Source organism: Ursus arctos, unplaced genomic scaffold (assembly GCF_023065955.2).
Source record: "Ursus arctos isolate Adak ecotype North America unplaced genomic scaffold, UrsArc2.0 scaffold_6, whole genome shotgun sequence".
Lineage (NCBI taxonomy): Eukaryota > Metazoa > Chordata > Mammalia > Carnivora > Ursidae > Ursus > Ursus arctos.
Genome location: NW_026623078.1, coordinates 41,832,987 through 41,854,541, shown reverse-complemented (window position 1 = coordinate 41,854,541; position 21,555 = coordinate 41,832,987). Strand labels below are relative to the sequence as shown.

Genomic DNA, 21,555 nt, shown 5'->3' with positions numbered 1-21,555 from the left:
AAACTTAACTAAAGTAATGGAAAAAATTTCAGGTTAAATTGTATTTATAGGTGGTCCAGTATTTTAAATTCTGGCTTCTTGAAATACAGATACTGATTGTGGCTTTTGAGTTAATACCAATTTATATGTTCACAGTGTTTGAGAAATTTAGGATACTTCAGAAATCATCTGATTTCAAATTCTTCATTTCTCAAAGAGAATATATAGAGCAAAGAATTACTGGGAGGCTTAAATTCAGTCAGCTATTTCCTGACAGAGCTAGAACTAAAAAGTAGTTTCCAGACGACTATCTCAGTGCAATTCTCATACCTGGCGTGCCTTCTTACGAAGAGGTCACAATATTTACTATAATAGGAAAAAAAAAAAGCAGAAATGTGTGGTTCTGTATAGGGACCTAATATTCATTAAAGTAAGCCAATGATATCTTTCCTGAAGGAAGGTATTAATCTTATTCTTTACACAATATATTCATACCCCAAGAGGCAAGAAATAAAGTCCTGCTTTCTGATTAATGTTAAGGTACAGCTAAGTAAATATATCAATGACAAATAAAACTTGGAAAATTTTAACAATTGAATTTAATAAACTTAAGCCATTATGTTATAATAACAAAGGATCAAGAAATATAACCATATAAAACTCTGAAAATATAGATTTCATTTGCATAGAGAACATTTTACATTCAATTTTAGTATGGAATTTTAGTAAGAGCTCATAAATATTTAAATAATTATGATGTAATAAAGGCGTTTTTTAAATTTAAAATCTTGGGGACATGGTAGAGAGGATTCAAATCCCAGACAGGAAAATGAACTAGCTAATCTTTACAGAGTCCCCAGAAACCTTGAGTTTATCATTTTATGGTAACTGTATGTATATATTATTTTGTTTAAAATAATGGTAGGCTCATGAGGAGATTTCAGATATATTTTTCTGCTCCTGGTCAGAATCCCAAATCAAGATTTTCATGTTTTTCATGTTTGTTTTTATTTTTATTTATTTTTTTAAAGATTTATTTATTTATTTTAGAGAGAGAGAATGTGCCTGCATGCCTGCAAATGGAAAGAGAGGGAGAGGAGAGGGCAAGAAGCAGACTCCCCACTGAGTTGGAGTCCAATGTGGGACTCCATCTCATGACCCTGAGATAATGACCTGAGCTGAAACCAAGAGTCCATGGCTCAACAAACTGAGCCACCCAGGAGCCCCTAATTTCATTTTTAAATGAAGGTAGTTGAATGGCTTTGCTGATAGGATATTATACATATATTTTTTAAAATTCAAAAAATGATTTTAGTATGAAAAGCTATATAATTTTGATATGGACAAATTAGGAACAAGGTGATCAAAATCCCTAAGACCAAATGCACTTGGAAGCTCCACTGAATACTTTGCTTTATAAAGTAGTTAAAACTCTCATCTTTGGATGTCTTTAAGAAGTAGCTGAATAACTACTTATTAGGAATAGTTAGAATAAAGTTTTCATTGGGCGAGAGCATGAAATGAGACATCTACTCCTTTCCACTCAATGAAGTGTCTCTATAAATTTTAGATTAACAATTGAGTCCTCACAGTCCTATGAGGTTTGGTCTTAATCCAACTTAAATGAAAGCTTAAATTAATAAGCAAAATTTCATGCAAATTATATCCAGCTAACTTCCCTACCTTATTTTCCAAGGTAAAACAAACATCTGAGTAAGATTTTTTAAAGGTAGAAAATAAAAGTTATCTTAAGAATGACTACACACAGAATTTTTAAAAAGGAAGTAATTAAAAATGGGTAAATGTAGATGTACCTTTGATGAGGATAAATTAAAATTCCAAAAGATTTATCATGTTCCAGAATTTTTTTATAGTAACTTTTTTCTTTTTAAAGACTTTATTTATTAATTAATTTATTTGATAGAGAGAGAGAGTGTGCAGAAGCAGGAGGAGGGGCAGAAGAAGAAGCAGACTCCCCGCTGAGCAGGGAGGGAGCCTGATGCAGGACTCAGTCTCAGGGGCCTGGGATCATGACCTGAGCTGATGCTTAACTAACTGAGTCACCCAGATGCCCCTTTTATAGTAACTCTTAAGTTACATCTCTGGGTAGTATATTTGATTGTCCTCTGGAAAATATAAGAGTCTAAGCCAAGGCATAAAATATTTTCCTGACTCCTTGAGCTAATATGACTATAATATTACTTAGAAATATATGTTGACAATTGATATAGAAGAAAATCTTGGGTGTGAACAATTTAAGTAGTTTTTCTCTTTCATTTTTAAGACTTTCATTTGGATGAATAAGTTTTAATCTTATAGAGAATAGGCACATATTTCACAAAAAAAACTAATTACTAACTGTAGTATCGAATTATGAATTATTGACATTGACTTATGCTCATACATTTAAACCACACTGCTTACATTTTTATTATATACCTACAAATTCTGTAAGTCTTAGCTCATTTGAAATGACTGTAGCTAATTTTTCAAAGAAGAAATAAATTCTTATAAGTCTCCAGATTTCCAGATATTGATTACTTAATAATTTGCAATAAATGAGTCACTTCTTTTTGGCCTTGCCTAGAAACACTATTCCAACAAAAATGGAATCAGATATCTTAATGATATTAATAAAACAATGACAACATCTAACATGCATTATAGGGAAAATGAATCTCTTGGGGGCAAGGATTTTATAAATGTGTATGAATAGTAACTACCCTATTAGACTACCAGACCATTAGAATGCTCTTCTCTTCAGTGAAGAGGGAAATAGTGAGTCAGATAGTAAAAGCTGTGGTAGACAACCAAGTTCATTATCATATTAAGTTTGTTAATTATAAGCAACATATAAACGATTCTGCCTATTCTAGAATTAAGGGAATGAGGGTAAATCATTTCAAAATCATGAAACATACAATGGAAGCACTAGGTATGCTAGAACTAAGATTATTCAACGTCTTTTCTCATCTTTCTATTACTGTCTTTCCTCTAATTATAACTATAGTGATGATGTGGGTTAATTCACTTTTATTTTTGTTCTTATATGTAGAAAAGGACATTTCAACTTAGATGTTTAGTTTCTCATTACTGTAGGAAATTAGCTCATAAAAGATTTTCTGAACTCCATAAATTTAAATTCCAATTCAATACCTCTAATTTAATATAAAATATTCACTTCTATATCATACATTTTTATTACGATCTTATGGCTTTTATGGATGCCAATCTAATTTCCACTGTTTTCCATTTTCTTTTCTTTGCCCATGAACTAATGAAAAGTACATTTAATATACGATGTAATAGTTCAAAAGGGGCTAATTATATTTTGATAACAATGTTAAAGACTGCCATTCTATAGTTCCTTTTCTTTTGCTAAGAAATGAAAACCTTTATCATTTCTATTAATACCAGTTAAGCGCACAGCACATGTTACTCTCTAATATAACCATTAGGAATGTTCTCATAGTGTCTTCACTCTGAACATTTCTAACTTGTTTTAACTTCCTTTGTTAACTACAGTCCCAATGAATCTTTACAGTCTGCTTTCCGTATGTATAGCATGACATAGTCACATGCTGTGATAATTCCTTCTGTTGCTTAGCATTTCAAAATTTATAGAAAGCTTCTACACATAATATCTCATTTAATCTTCACAACTGCCAGAGAGTATGACATCCCATTTTACAGATGAAGAAAATGAAATTTAGAAATATGATTTTCCTAAAGCTATGCAGTGTCTAAAGTTATCCTCAATTACTTTTCTCCATTAAAAAAAAAAGATTTATTTATTTATTGGGGGGGGGAGGGAGCGTGAACATGGGGTAGGAGGAGGGACAGTAAGAGAGAGAGAAAACTGAGTGAGGAGCCTGACATGGGGCTCAATCCCAGGACCCTGAGATCAAGACCTGAGCCAGAACCAAGAGTTGGGCGCTTAACTGACTGAGCCACTGAGGCACCCTTCCTCTTCTCCATTTTACCAGCCACCTATAGAATAATATGTGCTTTTTCATCAGATCCAATTTTATCTACTATCCAATTTTAGTCTACTGCAATTATTTATATGGCCTGGGTGAAACAGCAATGAAACTATGTCTTAACCTGGGGTGTTTGTTCGTGGTGTTTTCCTGCATGTCTAACGTAGTTTACAACGAATCTTTTTCTTTTAGAGAAGCAGTCCAGCTATCAATCAGAACATATGTGTTGTTTCCTTTGCCAGCTACTCACAGGACTTATTTAACTTCAATCTCTTTATTGAGCCTCAATCTCTTCTGAAGGACAAGGAATTTAAAGGAGAGAACTTAAAAAAATTTCTTTCCAACTTATTCATGCCATGTCTAGGCTGAACATGATATGTAAGAATAGTAGAAGGGGAATGCTTCAATGGACTGGCATGGAGAATAATTGAATGCAGCAGCCCCTGGCCGAGAGCTTATGCTAAGGATATAATAGGAAAACACGTTTGTGACCCTGTAGGCTCTAGCATGAACGTCAGAGCATGAGCAGTTGAGAACGCCCGGCTTGCTCAGTGTGGAACGCTGCCCATCCTGAAATCCCCTCAGAAAAGAGCAGCCAGGCACGCCTGGTCTGCTGAAGGGTGGAACGCCGCCCCAAGGAAACCTGATTGCTCTTAACAATAGCCCACGGGGTCCATAGAAACACGTTAAGAATAGGCCTCATTTGCTGAATGTTACATCATCTACTTCCATGACCTTCCCTGTGATGTACTACTATTCACTAGGATCACGAGACTCCCCTTGATTGTCTTTGATTGTTTACCGCCAGTAAATACACGAAGTTGCAGCTGTTCGGGGCAGTCACACTCTTTGCGGTCGTCCCCCACACCCACGCTTTCTTTCACAGCTAACCTGTCTGTGCCTTGTCCTTCTCCCAAATCACGCCGTGGCTCCTGACACGCGGGCGGTGTCAGGGCAATTGGAGACAAAAAAGAATAAATGTACGCACAACATATGGGAGGCTACTGCAGTGGTTAGTGATGAGACGACAGATATGAATTTATAAGGGACAGTGATAAACTACAAGTGTAGGTGAGGGAATGAATCAAAGTGCTGTTGGACAGAAAGACATGACAGCAACAGCGACTGATTCAACACAGAGCATAAATTAGTATTAGTGGTGTTCCAGGTTTAGTGAGAACATGGGTCCAGATGAACAAGTGGGCCCAGATTGAAATGTGGGAACTAAGGGATACCCCACCTAACAAAAGGTGATAAGGTGGCTTGGGGACAGACTGAGATTTGGTGAAAGCAATCCTATGAATTCTAGACCACAGGACTGGGCTTAAGGCTAGAAATGTGAAAATCACTAGGGTAGAAGTAACAGATAAAACTTAACAGTGAAGAAGAATCTGAGGAAGATGGTAGAGCGAGAGAACGGAGTTAAACTCTGTGCAACAGCACGCCAGGGTCACTGGGAAGAACACAGTAGTTGTGGTGCTGAAGGAATGGCCTTACAGGGTGATGGACCCAAAAATGGCCACAGACAAGGCTCCCCCATCACCCTAGCCTAGTGGTATGAAAGGCTGTATGCTCAGGTTTTTTTTTTCCTTCTCTCATCTGGTGAGTTCCTCATACTTCCCAGCCATCTTGGACCTCCAAACTTCAGGTACTGCCTGATGAAGAAATGGGGAGGCACTGGAGGCCATTTCCACTCACTCACCTATTCCTAAGTCTTATCTCTAAGTTCTGTGCTGCTAGCTCTTTATTTATGTAAATCCAAGTGAAAACAACCTTAAAATCCAAGACTTCATTCTTATCTGTCTTAGACCCTAACCAAACTGAGGTGGTCTCTCTTAACTTTCACATTTATCTTTTTTACAATCTCAATCACTTGGTATTTTACAGTGGTTAATGTTCAGTGGAGGAAAGAATGAACAAATGAGCAGAAAACCAAAGAGAAACTCGTAGTTAAAGGAGAGCCTAAGTCAACGGAGGAAACGGAAAAAAAAAATCCTACTGTCTACAGGGGAAGTGATAATAGCTGGGAACTTTTCAACTTCACCCTGTGTATGTATCACAGGGGGATCTCAGCGTAGCAGAGTCAGCCTTTCCAACAAGCTATCAGACCTTGAGGTTCCACCGGGGAGCACACCTTAAATGATAAGGCTGTAGGTGACTGTTCGACACAGGCATGCCCCTGCTAATAACAGATGCATGAGAGAACACCTATAGCTCAGCACGAATTCAATATTCTCTGAATTAAAACAAAACAAAATGCGGCAGGTTCAATGGCTGCAAATAGAGAAGAAAGCACATAAATTGAAATGATAGAGGAATGAACAAGTTTATGTAACTTTCCAGCTGTAGAACTTATTTCTAAGGCTCTAGTTCATTAAGAAATTGGGTTCCATGATGGTTATATTCTTCACCTCTAATGTTACTTTAGGTAGTTGTAATCATTCACACTTCTCAGCATGCCACTCCACTGCTCACTTAGAAGTATCTGTCATTTGCCTCTCGGGAGTCGTATATATCATTCACTTCTTCAGACCCCTTCTCTCACTAGTAATGTTTTATTGAATTGCTATTAACCTTCGCTGGGGGCAATTGGTATTTTTCTTTGCCTTTCTTACTCATTTTCTTTTGATTTCTTTTGGATTCTCTGTTCTCCATTCACATGTAATTCTGAGATTGTTCATTAGTTTTGTGAAATTGTGAGAAGAAAGGAAGTATGTGATAGAAAGCACACACAGCAAGGGCCAAGAGTTGTGAGGACAGATTCAATTAACACTCTGAAGGGAAGAATGATATTCTATATGTTAACTTACTGAGGATAGAAAAACAAGTTCTTCTCCAAGAAGACCACCAACTAAGAAGCTAGCACTACTAAGATATGAGAGTAGAAATGTCTTCATAATTCTGACTCTTAAAAGATAAGCCTACATTACAAATGAAAGATGGAATAACAAATTTACCTGACAAGGAAAATGATTACATTTCCACCGGTACCCAGATGAGTCCATATGGGGAACGGTTTCATCAGGCTTATTAGACTAACACAGATACAAGGTCTACAAAGATAGTAGATATTAAATGCTTAATAGAACATTTGAAGTAAAAGATATAAGAACTTCTAAAAGGCGACTGTTTCCACAGAGGTAGCAAACATACAACAAATGTAGTGAAAATTCAATTATCTCCTCCTAAGAATTCTTTTAGGGTAAAAAGTCTAAGCCTGAAATGGCACACAGGACTTTCCCTGATATGATCTCTGCAACCTGTGCCCTTGACCTTGCTTTACACACAGCTTGGTCTCCAGCCCTGACAAACCATTTGTAGTTCTTCAGATTCATCTTGTAATGTTTACTCCATCATTGCACACAAGTCTGAAATACCCTTCCTTATCTGACTGGTTAAATTCTACTCTTTCTTCAAGATACCTTTTGAAAACCAGCACTTTTGTAATGCTTTCTCCAAGGACCTCAAGGAAAATCAACTACCATCTTCCACCCTGTTCTGTAGTGTCTCACATATGTAATTACCTGAGTTCTTACAACATTGCCATAATTATTACATGTTGGTCTCAGTATTTTATTTATTTTATTTCTGTTAGTATTTCTAGAACCTTGAACACACATTAATTCATTCATTGCTCATTGAATGCCCACCAAAGAATTTAATAATGTCTGTAAAAATTTATCATTATTACTAATCATTCATTTGAGATTATCTTTCGAATTTATGATTCCCTACTCTTGTTTCCTTGTTTCTTGGCTCCTCAAAAGCATAACTCTTCAAGGAGACCTCACTAATATGGCCCTTATTGTTTCACAGCTGGACTACAACCTTTTTAAACCAGTACTTCTTTGCACCCAGTTTCTCCCCATCTCCAATCCTATGCATAATTCTGAAGATAATCTTTCTTGTACCTATTCCTATCTAAAATGGTTTAGCAATCCTTGTTTGACTATTTGATGAAATGTTAACTTAATATTTCATTGCAAGCCCCTCCCCATATCTTATCCTCCACATCTCTTTGTTCTGAGCTCAGGTATTTTCTTTGACAAACAGGTTGCTTGGAGTGAGAGATCCCTCTTTGCTGCTACCCAGCAGCACTCAACTTGCATTCTACTTCCTTGACAGAGTCTGCTAATATTCTGGCTCATTTAGCAAGGATTTCACCATTTAGAACTGTTTTCATGTACGACCTGCATAAATTTTTTAAACCTCCCGCCTTTCAATACTATCTCAAGGATTAGGAAAAGGGTATACTTTTTTTGTTTGTCTCCCCTCTCTAATTTTGCACTTTGCTAAATATAATGTATACATTAAAATGATTGTTGATTTATTGACAAATACTCTCCACCACATTTTGTTACTTTATTTTGGCACACAACACTGTATAACTTCTATATAATGATCTTGCTTTCATGCTGCCTTCTAATCATTGTTGTTTTTTTTTTTTTTTTTTTTTTTTTTTTTATGTACGTCATCTCAACCTATGGGTTATAAAACTGTTAAGAGGAGGAACGGATTTCTATATAGAAAGTCACTGTCATGTAGCAGGAAATGCACCGAACTGGGAGTCAGAAAACTCAGGTCTGAATTCTGCCACTTGAATGTTTGCTGGAAAGTTATCTTTTAATACCGTGATTTCTCCATCTGTGAAACAAAAACAAAATCCTTAAGAATGTTGTGAAAATTAAATGAGATACTATGTGTGAAAACATTCTGCAAATTTTAATATAAAATTGAATTGAATATACAATTTAATATATACAATATAAGGTATTTCTTCTTATGTCTTCAAACTTATTTTGTGGAAAGGACATGTTGTGCATAGAGTAGACAGTCAGGAAAGGCTCCCTGAGAGGTCTCCGGTCAAAGTAGGTGGGTCATATTTCCTTCCGTTTTTAAAGCATTAGGCAAAATTCTATTCTCTTAGCTCTTTTGTGTTTCTCTTTAGTATTCAAATTATTACAGTCCAATGCAATTTTTGGCAAAGCGTTTTTTCAACGTTTTTCATTTGCTTACCAAATATGACCTCTTGCAGTTTTATTTCTTGCTTTATCAACCCATCCATGAAATTTGCCTTGTCAGTTCTGTCTTCCATCTCATCGAGGTAGCTGTCATACCTGGAGCAGTCTTTATTCTCAACCTCGCCTGCATTTCTTTCCCATGGGCTCCTCTTCCCCTCTGCTGGCTGCCAAGGAGAAGCACATTTATTGGCAAGGCCCCCAAACAGATGCCTGCCTGCTTCCCTTCCCCCTTTCTCTTTCAGCCAAAGCATCACCTGCCAAGGGCTGGCGGGTACTGCCCCCGCTGTCCACTGCCTCACACTGCTGCGGCTCGAGTCCTTTTTGGCAACCTCTTCTGAAGTTCCCCTGCCCGCAGCTCTCCTGAGCGGCTTGCCAGCAGCCTCCTTCTCCTGCCTGCAGCTCTCCTCGCTCCCGCCAGCCTCTCCCCCGCTCGGTCTGCGCGCAGCCTCTTCCTCCCGCCCTTGCCAGCTGCTTTACTCGCCTTTCCTCAGGCTGCTCCCCCTCCTTTCTTCCCCAGCCCTTCCCCTCGCTTTTGAAGCGGGGATTCTTTCCAGCGTCCCCACCCTCCCTGGCTCAGTGTTTCGTTAACACCCGGGACCACCTTTCTTGGGTCCCAGTGTGTACGTACGTCCACCGGATGGAACATTTTTGGAAAGTGAGCATTTTCTTCCAGCTTCTGGATTTGACTAGACACCAACCCCCAAACCCTGTGCCTACTCCCTTGGCCCGAAAAGGCGGGGTGTAGTGATGGTAAAAGAAATTCAGGGAAACAACAGGCCACGGGGTCGGTCGGTGGACCCCAACAAAGTTTTGGACGCTCGGGACTTGCTGTCTCAGGCTTCCCAAACTTGACCAGCCTGGCAACCAACGGGAGCGCCCAAACAGCGCACAGTGACTCCGGCGCTCCCTGATTCCCAGCGCCCCCTGACCTTCCAGGAACGCTTTATTGAGGACGCCGGCCGTTCTCCGGGACCAGGCCTGGGCCACTCCCCAGCCCAAGCCAGGGTCTGCAGCCTGAGCCCCACCCAGTCCCCGGCAGGGGAGGGGCGCACTTGTATCTAGATGCTCGGGAGGGGGTGGGTGAGATGAAAGGATCGAGCCGCCCAGGTTGCTGGGTTCCAGTCTCGGGGATGAGGGGGTGGGCGGGTATGTTAGGGACCTCGTCCCAACCCAGGGCCCTTCTGGAGGTCTGGCTACTTCCAGTGCGCGGTACATTAGCTGCTCCCCTTCACAAGCCGTCTCCTTTAAGAAGAGCGCGCGCGCGTCTGTGTGTGGAGTTGTGTGTGTGCTCCTGTGCAGATATGTGTGTGTGTGTGTGTGTGTGTGCGTGTGTGTGTGTGCGCGCGCGCGCTGGTGTGTGTGTGTGTGTGTGTGTGTGTGCGCGCGCGCGCTGAGGGCCGGAGAGTCAGGCAGACCCCGGGAAGGAGGAGTTATGTAGATTACGGATGAACATTCTGGAGGGGAGCGAGGAGAGGAGGGAAGGAGAAGCTGAGGCGAGAAGCGAGGAGCGGCGGAGGCCCTTCCCGCAGAAGCAGGAGGCGGCAGTGGCGGTGGAGGAGTGGGCGGTGGAGGAGGTGGAGGAGAAGGAGGAGGAGGACGACGCACGGGCTGGAGGCGGCGGCGGCGGCGGCGGCGGCTGCTGCTGCTGCGGCTGCGACTCGGCGCTTTGAGCCGGAACCGCCGGTGAACTTGGGCGCCACGTTCCCGGTGACGGGCCCCCGAGGATGGTGAATGCAGGCTGCTGCTGACCCTGCCTCCGCCGCTGTTTCTCGGGGGCTGCCGAGTGCTGGGCCCTCAGTCTCCTCCCCTTGCCCGGCTGTGGGTGAACCTGCAGGCTCCTTACCCACCCGGAGGACTTTTTTTTGAAAGGAAAGCAGGGAGGGAGGGAGAGGGAGAGAGGGAGACAACGAAGGGGAGCTCGTCCATCCATTGAAGCACAGTTCACTATGATCTTACTCACATTCAGCACTGGAAGACGGTTGGATTTCGTGCATCATTCGGGGGTATTTTTCTTGCAAACCTTGCTTTGGATTTTATGTGCTACCGTCTGCGGAACGGAGCAGTATTTCAATGTGGAGGTAAGAGTATGAGAGCTTTCTTCCTTCTCCCTTGCCTGGGCTGCTCCCTGAAACATTTCGTTCACTCCTGGGATCCTGGTAGCTCAGAGCAGCCTGGGTCTCTACACATTGTTTCCTTTGCAGCCGCCGAGACCCTTGTTGAGTTTCCCTGTGTCTTAGGTGATGGATGCGCGCGAGACTGAGAATCCGTTATCCCCAGCAGCACAAAGCACGATGCTGCGCGCTCGGAGATACATTTGTAGCCGGTCCATGCTTGTCACCCAGGGAAGAGGCGAAGTCCTACATATAGCAAACGTGTGGCTTAATAGAAGCAGTTTCAGTTTATGATGAATAAACTGTTCAGGAAATACAGAATTCATTGCTTGGCATCATGTGCTTCCTTGGTATTGTTCTGAAATCTTTCTTCCCATGTTCTGTGCCTAACAAAGGAGGTAAAATCAAAGAATCTAGAGGAGAGCGTGGGAATACTTGAGATGTTTAATAACATTACTTTGTGATAAAACACTTGACTAGACAGAGTCTTTTTCTCATTTAGACATAATACACTGTAACTAGATCTGACTACAGAGGGCATGAAATCCATCTCTTTTAAAGTGTCTTCTCTTCCCCTCCCCCGCCGATTGAAAATAAACGTGGCCCAAGTAATAGTTCTGAGGTGTGTTTTTAATTTGATTTCACACTCTCATGGCAAAACTGAGAGGTTTTAGTCTGTCATTTGCTTTACTTTGATAGCTTTGGGAACAGACAGACATAAAGCAGAAGGGAACTTGAGGATAAGGACTTGTCAGACCTCTGCCAAAGTACTCTTCCTGTCATCAACTCAGCACTAAAGCCAGTTATGTGCAGTAAATCAATGAAAGTGTGTATACACTTGGGCTCTAACTCCAGTTTATAACATACACAGTGGAATACAAAGACAGTAAGAGGATTTTAGTAAAATATTCTCCTTTTGATGAGATCTTCTGTCTTCTGACATCTCAAAAGAATTACAATTAAGTCTCGGAAGAATAATGTGATTTTTAAAATATTGTTGATTCTTTAAAGCTTACTGTCATTTTGTTGGGAGTGTGTGTTTACACAATAGCAGGACCTGTTGCACAGCATTTGAACATGTTTTAGGTAACAGATTTATATACAAAGTGTGCATAATAAATGCCATGTGTGAGGCCATATTCTGAATATAACTGTGTTTATATAAACTGTTCTTAGGACTTCGTGTAATAAGTGATGGTTGGTGGAGAAACAAAGTATTTGAAAAAGTAAGAACCATTATCAAAAATTAAAGAAGTTTACAGATGTTAAGTATGATTGTATTACACACAAAAAAAACCCCATTTCGAAAACCAAAACTGTTTAACCTTTTGAAAAATACAGTTTTGATTTTCTGAATAAAAAGAGAGAGGCAAAGGGGCTGAAAGTCCAGACTTCTCTTGATTGCACATTTGAACTTTCAGAGTTATATGCCACAGATGGATTTTTCTATCTAACACAGAAATCTAGATGATTTAATGTTGAAATGAAGGAGTAATTAGTTCATAGACTGAAGGAATGAAAGTGGCAAGCTGTGATTTATGTTGTGAGCTGACGGGCCTATTGCTTCAGTTTGGTGGTAGTGGTGATGGTGGTAAGGTGGGGCATGGGGAAGGTAGGTTAAAGTAAGTGGTTTTATTTTGCTCGCTGTGAAGTAGAAGGGAGAGTCTGGGTTGGTGGTTACTTGCTTTGGGGAAGTCTTAGATTTGCTTTCAGAGATTGTTGGGATAGCATCAGTGTTTGGATGATTATTAGGTTTTCTTTTTGAGGCTAGACATAAATTGTATTGTATTTCTTTATAGTTTGAATCCCTCAGTTCAATCAGATATTATTATGCAAGAAAAGTTGATTTTACTGAAAAAGAGATTTCATTTCAAATATACATGATCCCTTCTTCGATATGTATGTGAAAAAAAATGGTTCATGGAAAAAGAGTTATTTTTTAGAGTATTTATGTTATGTCATCCATATTTATTATACAATGCAAATATTTAATTATGACTGATAAGAGGCTGGTACCATCTGAGACCTTAAAAACCTCATTTGATACAAAGATTTCATAGTGACTTAGATTAGATTATGCTTCATAGTTTGTATTATTTCCAGTTAGTTTTTTTAAGCACTTGAGCATATCCTTAGTTGGGTTTATATACTTCCTTATGTGTAATGATTACCTCTATTTTTCTTTTTTTCAATCATAAGAGTAGCTGCTTGTTAATTCAGCATACTATAAAGAACATGGGATGACAGAATATTTTCTGACATGAATTTCTGCCTCATTCATCTTTATTAGATATTTCTTTTTGGTAGGAAGCTCTAGTAGGAAGAATAGTCCATCACATATTGTCCAGAAAAGCACTTATATTGTGTTCTTCATTCTTGGTTGCAAAACATACACTGGGAATGCTTTGTTTGATTGATTCTCAAGGACAGTCTTAAAATAAACAGTAATGGTATCAATCATGCATGAAGTTCATATGATCAGAAATTTTTTTTCTAGCAAGCACACCAAGTTATTGTAGTTGGAATGAAGCTTCTGAGAGATGCTTTTTATGCTGACAGCTGAGATTACAGTGCTTTATTCCTCACTGAACTTCACAATTGCTGTGACCCCTGTACTTTTCATCCTTATTAATTTAAGTTTCAAAAACATATTTTCCCCCTGGAGGTGTGGGGATTGAGTAGAAATATTCGTGTTAACTCTTTCCTGCCTTATTTTTAAGAATATAAGCATTTGGAATTTTCAATTATCAGAACAGGAGATATTTTTTAATATGCTGATGAAAGCCTGCTACAGAGAAAGGGTACATTTTGTTTATTTGTTTTTGTTTTTAAGAAGCAAAAAGAAATATCTCAACAGAAAGGGTCGACACTACCAGAAGTAGTACTATGGAAGAGATTCAATTTATTCCTCTCCTTATATGTTTTAGGAAGAACACTTTTTAATGCCAAGTTTTCACTGTATATTTGTTTAAAGATTTTTGTACACTATGGGATCCATTTTTGGGGAGTGGGCCTTTCAGTGTGTAGTCATTACCATGATGCAAAGGAAGTACATTGCTAATATTAACTAAAAGTCAAAGACTACTATCATTGGATAGCAGTCTGAATCAGAGGTGTTCATTGGTCAGATGAAGCTAAATTGTTAACAGAGAATCAGGATTGAATTTCTATGCTCTAAAAAATCATATTGTGTCTAAAATAATGGTCTTCTTATAGGGATATTCATGATCCTGGGGCTCTTTATATTTTAATTTTTGTGGGGCTTTTTTTGTACACTGCAAGCATTATTGTTATGAAATTTGAGATAGAATATAGTTCATGAGGGGCACCTGGGTGGCTCTGTCAGTTAACTGTCCAACTCTTGATCTCAGCTAAAGTCTTGCTGTCAGGGTCATGAGTTCAAAACCCACATTGGGCTCTACGCTGGGCATAGATCCTACTTAAAAAATATATATACTTATATATGTATATATGTTTACAAACACACACACACATATATTTAGTTCATGAGAGTAATAACTTTCATCATCAACTTTGATAGTTTGTTAAATGTTAAATATATGAACAACATATTCTTTATTATTTTTTAAAGAATCACATACATTTCTAATGAGGAAAATTATTTTAAGCTAATTTGATGGTAAAATAAAAATGTGATATTCTGAATGATGCACATATCAAAGCGTAAGAAGATGATTTTTTTTGTGACAAAAATTCTTGATAAAGCAAAGATTGATTTTGTTTCTAATTCACAAAAGAAGAGAGATTCTAGATTTTTTAAAAAGATATTTTGTGACAAATACTATGAATCATGAGTGTAACCCTTTCCTACCTTGAATTACGTTTCTTTAACTGATTAAGTATTTATTCACCTTTGTCAGGTTTATCTGAATCTACTTGAAAGGTCAGAATAATCAACATGCCTTATTTCATTTGCACATGCAAGGTTGCTGACACTGATCTGGTCAGCCCCCTTGGGTAAGGGGCTGTTTTGATTACATCCCATAATTCTCACTGTAGCAGTTTTTATTGGGCAGGAACAGGGGCTGTGTGACTGATTCATGAAGGTTTTTACCTATTGCAAATTCCAAGCTTTACAAGACATCTCAGGTATGCTGGCCATTCAGAATGCTCTTAAGGACCACAAGCTATGACCAGGAGACCAGAAGACTCAGTAAACCTCAGGTTATCCTGTGTTCCACCTTTTGCTTTTCTCTGTTCAGAGTTGTCTGGTCAAGTTCCCCACATCTAGGGTTATTCGTGAAACCCTTGCAGGTGAGTGTAGACCAGCAAGGTAGGTTGTCTCTTACTATCCCTGAGAAGTCCACAGAGAACAACTTTCCAAGTCTATTCTTTCCTATAGAGTTGGGTTTCCTTTTTCAGGGTCTTCTTCCCCATCAAGTAAGGATAGAGCTGGGTTCAATAACAGCTTTTTTAATCTCTGGAGTCATGTTAAAAGTGATAGATCTAAAGTTTTTACTTTTTCTTATTCATGCTATTTCAGGTTATTAACATAAAATTTTAAGGTACTTGTTCAGTAGTATAATTCTTTTCTTTGAAGTTGGATTAATCAGTTATTTTATGTAAATTTATTTCACTGCCTGACCTACCGTAGATACTCAAAATGTACCTGTTCAGAATATTTGGTAAGTGACCATTTGGAATTATTTAAGGACCAAAAAAAAAAAAAAAAAGCCATTGGATATTTGAGTCAATTACTTAAATTTGTTCAATGTCAGAAGAAAAAGATTTTGACCCTTCAATGAATATTCAAATTGAGAAAGTCACTTTTCATGTTACTTTCTGTCACAATTTATTTTAAATATCTGTGAATATAATTACATCCATCAAATTGTTTTTTGTTGTGGAGTAGCATGGTGATTAAGATCACATATCTGGCACCAGACTGCTGCATTCTAATCCTAGCTCTTTTACTTGTAAGTTAATTATTAAGTTAATAATGGACAAGTTCATTTATCTCTGAGCCTCACTGTACATATCTGAAAATGGGGATACTAATAATACCTGCCTCATAGAGTGTTTTGATGATTAAATGAATACATGTATATCATATTAGATAGATGGATAGATAAGAACATGCCTTCACATAGTTAAATAGTCAGTACTTTTAAAATATCATTATTAGTAGTAAAAAAAAAGGATGCTGATTCAAAGGTAAATTATTATGATAGCATCTAATTACATAAAAGTCTATCAGGTTAGGACATAACCAGCTGGTCCAGGAAAATTTTATTTTAATACCTTCTTCATTTTTAAAAAGTGTAATCTACTGAATATCAACCACTAACATCAGTACATTTTCTTCCCGTGGGCTTTTCTTAGACAGTTTAGTTTAGGAATCTGATTTGCACATTTTGTCTTGTCATCTGTTACTATCATAGAATGTCAAGTTCAGCTCACACCTTCTTTTACAAAACTGAGTTTGCAGAAATCTGTTCATCTTATAATACCATGGAAAATAAATAGGTCTTATGATTCAATGGGTTTATTTATTTTAATTGGCTCAAGGCCCATGTGCTTCCTATCTACAGTAGTGGGATTCAGTATATAACTTGGGCCAGGTCTTTGTTCTACCCCAAATCCAGAACATAAAAGTTTTGTTTTTTTTTTAATTGAGGAATGAGGGGGATGGGCAGAAAGAGATATTCAAGTGTTTTCTACAATGACAAAGACATTTTTTAAACAGCAACAATCTTGTTCTTATAACACTGGGAATAAAAGGTAGCTAGCAATATAATGTAATGGAGCCCTATGCCAGAGGTCAAGGGATGCAGGCTTTAACTTTGGTTCTTGTACTAATAATATAGCTTTGTTCTTGGACAAGTCATTTCTTTAATGCCTGCATCTGCAAAAACAAAAAAAAATTGAATGAAACTATCACTAAAGACATATCCAAATTTGAAATCCTATTGTATTTTGCTTCCAAGCTTTAATTTGGATAGATGGAGGAAAATTGTACATATTTACCGTATAAATTTGGGGGCAACTGGATGTCAAAGGTAGAGTGTTTCAGATTTTTTGTTTTCTGAAGTGGATATCATGAAGACATACAGAATGGGCGGCTTATTGCTAACATTTGTTATCATCTGTAGTGACACAGGGTGTTCCATTTTGAAAATAATCCTGGCCTCCTGCTGAGTAATAAAAACATTGGCAGCAGATTATATGTAATTTTTAAAATCAATTTTTGACCAAGGTAACATATTTTAAAAATTTAATGTTAAAAACATGACTTTGAAAAATCTATGTCATCTATAAGTTGGCACTTCAATCTTAAAAAGGCAAGATGAAATAAGATCAAAATTTGTTTTTTTGTGGTGGGAGAGGGTCTCAAAATTCAAATCTATTTATTATCTATAAAAAATATACACGTGTTTTGTAGTGAAATGAAGTGCTTATACTGTCTATCCCTCTTACCCATTGTGGAAAATAATTTTGGCACATGGCTCTTTGAGGGTTATTTTTATTCTTCATAACACATTTGATTTTGAATGTGAAAAATCAGATTCCATTTGTTTTATAAAATATGCAGCTTATGTGAACAGCAAAAATATTGCATGCTAAAAGGATAAAATACTAAGTAATAATATGTGTGATACTCATTTTTTTATTTGCCTTCTTTTTCTTTTTCATGGGAAAGTTATTTATAGATTTTGAGGTTATTCATAAAACCATATTTGATTGTTGCTTCCTGTCACTTAGCACTCTAAATGGATGTTCTTTGTCTTAGCGTTTCACCACAGTCCTTTGGCATTGTGCATTCTTGGGTTTGGATCAGTGGAATATGTTGATGAGCTTCTTAACGGAAGTTTAGCCAGGGGAATAAGAATAATCCCACTGTGGCCCCCGACCTTTGAGTAAACGTGATCTGCGGGTGTAGTATATAAAAGGAGGCTAGAGGGAGCTATTGAGCTGTTTAAAGACTCCAATGGAGTAGAAGAATTTGGTTTAAAATCAAGGACACTAGGTGCAATCACATGTCTTAAAATGAATCATAGCCAATCATAGAGAGTTTAAGGAAATCAGCGAACACATGGTTTATGATTTAAGATGTGAGATGGGTTTACTGAGAGCCAATTGGCACCAGTGATTACATATTTGATGAACTAAGAAGGAAATTAGCACTTTTCAGGGAGGCCAGGAGTTCTGGGCATGACAGCTTGACAAAGAATGTTATAATGCAGGACTGCTTTATATATCCCTTGCTTTTAGGTGTAGAGAGGTCAGAAACTATACATTATAGTGACTGCAGGTGCTTTTGAAATTCTCATTTTAACCAAAATGTCTAGTGAAATAATTGTAGTCTTAACAGATGAGAGGTGGACTAAATTTAATTTGATCGTGCCTTTTAGGTTATATGTAGCAAAAATCCAATTTTAAAAGCTTGTGGGACTACAGTTATCTCATTTTTAATGTTTGCCATAGGCCCTTGTTGAATAAATGTTTTTCAACAAAAGCAGATTTTAAAATATGGGTTTTACCTATTCTTTTTTAAAATATGTACGAAATGAGTCACAGAAGTGTGAAACTTTTTTCTTTAAATAGGAACTTCAGACATGTTTTCAGTTGAGCAGATTATAATATGACCTCTGGTGGAAGAAGGGAGGATAAAAAAAGTCAGTCACTAATCATGGGGCACACCAGCATTTAATTAAGATATTATAATTTCCTCACAAGCATCATTCAGATTTTTAAAAGGTTTTTTAATCTAGTCAGTTAAATGAAACATGGATAAATGGAGTAAGCCAGGGCCCCACAGATATTCTCCGGAGAAATAGTCCTTAGAGTGATGTCTTCAAATGACTAAATAAACCCAAATAAACCACTCACTGGAATGGAATTTTGCAGTATTTGTTTTAGTCACGCTTAAGTTAAGGGGGAATAAATTGCCTCTTTTTAAGGGAAGCTGGATATTTTTATGAACTTTATTTCATGTCCCCAAATTGCATGCACCTGAGGTGATGTCAGTGGAATGCAGGCTTGTGCCTCTGCACAGGCTGATGCAGAGTCAGACCCTGAGTGATGTCAGTGGAGGCATTTTTTCCATAGGAACTTTCACAGTTGAATTCATACCATGTGTTAATAGTTTCTCATTGTTTATAGTGATTAGATATTTGAACTTGTTTTGGGTTTCTAACGGCTGTGCCTTCATTCCCCCTTTACTGTAAACAATTGCTAGGCAGTTCCTCCTTGTGGTCCTACTTGTTTCTCCTAGTTTGGGGTCTTGAGGGACTTCATATTTGAGTTACGACTTACAGGACCCCACGCTTGAAAATCAGGTAAAATTTTACAAAAAGCCACATTTGCTCCCCTCCATTCTTTCATTGTGAAGAAGAGAGAATGGATTCAGATGACTTCCAGAATCAAATGTATACTCAATGATTTGTATGAAATTGAGAACAAGTTTATAAAACTCATTCCCAGTTACCGATAAAACTGTTCTAGAGCTCTGGGTGTTTTAATATTGTAACAACTCTATCCATATAACTTACTGATTTACTCCTGCATGTGGATTGAGTGAAATTGTCTGTTCCATGGGTGACTCAAGCAAATTACTTAAGCAGTCTTTGCCTTATTTTGACTATTCATAAAATTGATTTGTGATCTTTACTGTTTGTCTGTAGCACAGGTTTTGTAATCCTAGCATTGAGAAAATGCCAAGCAATCCCCTTAAATAAGAATAGGGTTGAGCTCAGCACCCTCATTCCCACCAATGAGATGACCAGAGTTTAGAAACAATTATGTGCTGGCATTATATTCTAATTAGATGAGATCCAAATAACCAATAAAATGGAGATGCATAGAATTGATTTTATTGAATACCTTCTTTTAATAATAAAAACAATGTTAATTAACACTGGTTGCACATTTGCTGAGTGCCTGATTATGTTCTAAGTGCTTCATATATATCAACTCATTGAAATTTCATTACAATCTTGTGAGTTAACACTGCTGTTTCTCTTTCACAAGTGAGGAAGCTGAGACACCAAGAGGTTGAGGAACTTGCTAAGGCCACATATCTCTAATTCTCCCAAAGTGGAGTAGCCCCGAATCAAAGCAGGCATGCTGGCTGCAGAGCTCAGGCTCTTAACCAAGTAAATAGAGGCAAGAATTAATTTCCAATTTCCCAATAAGTCCGTATGAACCAGTTCCATGGTTCACATCTTTCGTATTTCAAACCGAAAAGAGATAATTAATATGCATAATGAAAATGCTAGGTCTACCCTAGCATAGGCTTGACTGGAGTAAAAAAGTGAATGGGCTGTTGTTGATATGATTTGTTGATTCAAGATTGAGTATGTGGTGCTCAATAGTTTTAAACTTGAATACTCCTTATGATTTTTTACTCATTAGAAAGTTGCTAGCCTATGTTTAATTACATATAATATTAAATGTGACATAATTTCAAATTAATCACAGTATTTCCTTTCTCAGCTATTTGCCATGTTGCAGTTTTTCTTTAAATGTGATTTCCAAAGTTTTAGTCATATGTGATTACATTCCAAGATGAAAAGAACGGAACATTGGAGAAAATGTAAAGGACAACCCGTGTCAGGTCTGTGTTCTTGTGCCATGCGGGGAAGAACGTGTATGTATACGGTTACTACCTGGCATGTTCTATGAGTTTTGGAGTTTGCTATTTTTATATGTTGCATAGCTCGGGTAGAAGCTATAAGGAAACCAGTTTATTTTATTACTTCTAATATATTTAATTGTAATATAAATGAGACCTTTCTCAGAGATAGGTTAAGTTTGACATGGATCCATGCTTCAGAAATTAGTGAACACCTCCTCGCTGTTTGAGAATAGACCTGATAATCTGGTTATTGTCTTTGTTGTGAAGGGAATAGAAACTTCAACTTGGTGGTTGCAAGACTGAAAAAGACTGAAAAAAAAGCGTCTTTTGTCCTTAAGATCATTGCTGTGTATAGCTTTCAGTGTTTACTTAGTTCGTTCATTAGCTTTTCAAGGAGAACTGTTTCTAAGCCCATTTACAAAGGTGAGAATCTGATTTTGTAACATTTCTCAGTGTGAAATATTCATTCAACTATCTCTCACCTCCTCTAGAGGCAGTATATCATAATGGCTATGTGCAAGAACTTGTGAAGAGATCCTTAAAAATCTTAGCTGCATCACTACCATCTCAGTGAACTTGAGTGAGCCAGGTCATTGACCATGTGCCCCAATTTCTTCATGTGTAAAGTAGAGATAATAGTACCCAACTCATGGGTTGTTGTAAGATTAAAGAGGTAAAGGATAATGGGGCAAGATAAATAACAGGCTCTTGATATACCCTACTTTGTGAAATTACCAAAATATAGGGGAAAAATTGGTTTTCGAGTCATTGAACATCAGATAATGAAGGGATGTCATCCCTAAGAGATGGGAAACAAACAGAGTGAACCCTGTATTGTCTCAGTTGACCACCTTGACAGAGCTTCC

The 21,555-nt window shown here is 37.8% G+C and overlaps 1 protein-coding gene across 1 annotated transcript in view; it reads left to right on the top strand.

The window, feature by feature from the left end:
* The first annotated feature begins 10,585 nt into the window (after positions 1-10,585).
* Positions 10,586-21,555, top strand: part of MMP16 (matrix metallopeptidase 16) — a 288,195-nt gene continuing 277,225 nt past the window's right edge. Inside the window, exon 1 of the mRNA XM_026495791.4 lies at positions 10,586-11,058. Within this exon, the coding sequence (XP_026351576.1) occupies positions 10,927-11,058 (132 nt within the window). The 5' untranslated portion in view covers positions 10,586-10,926. The remainder of the gene's footprint in view (positions 11,059-21,555) is intronic.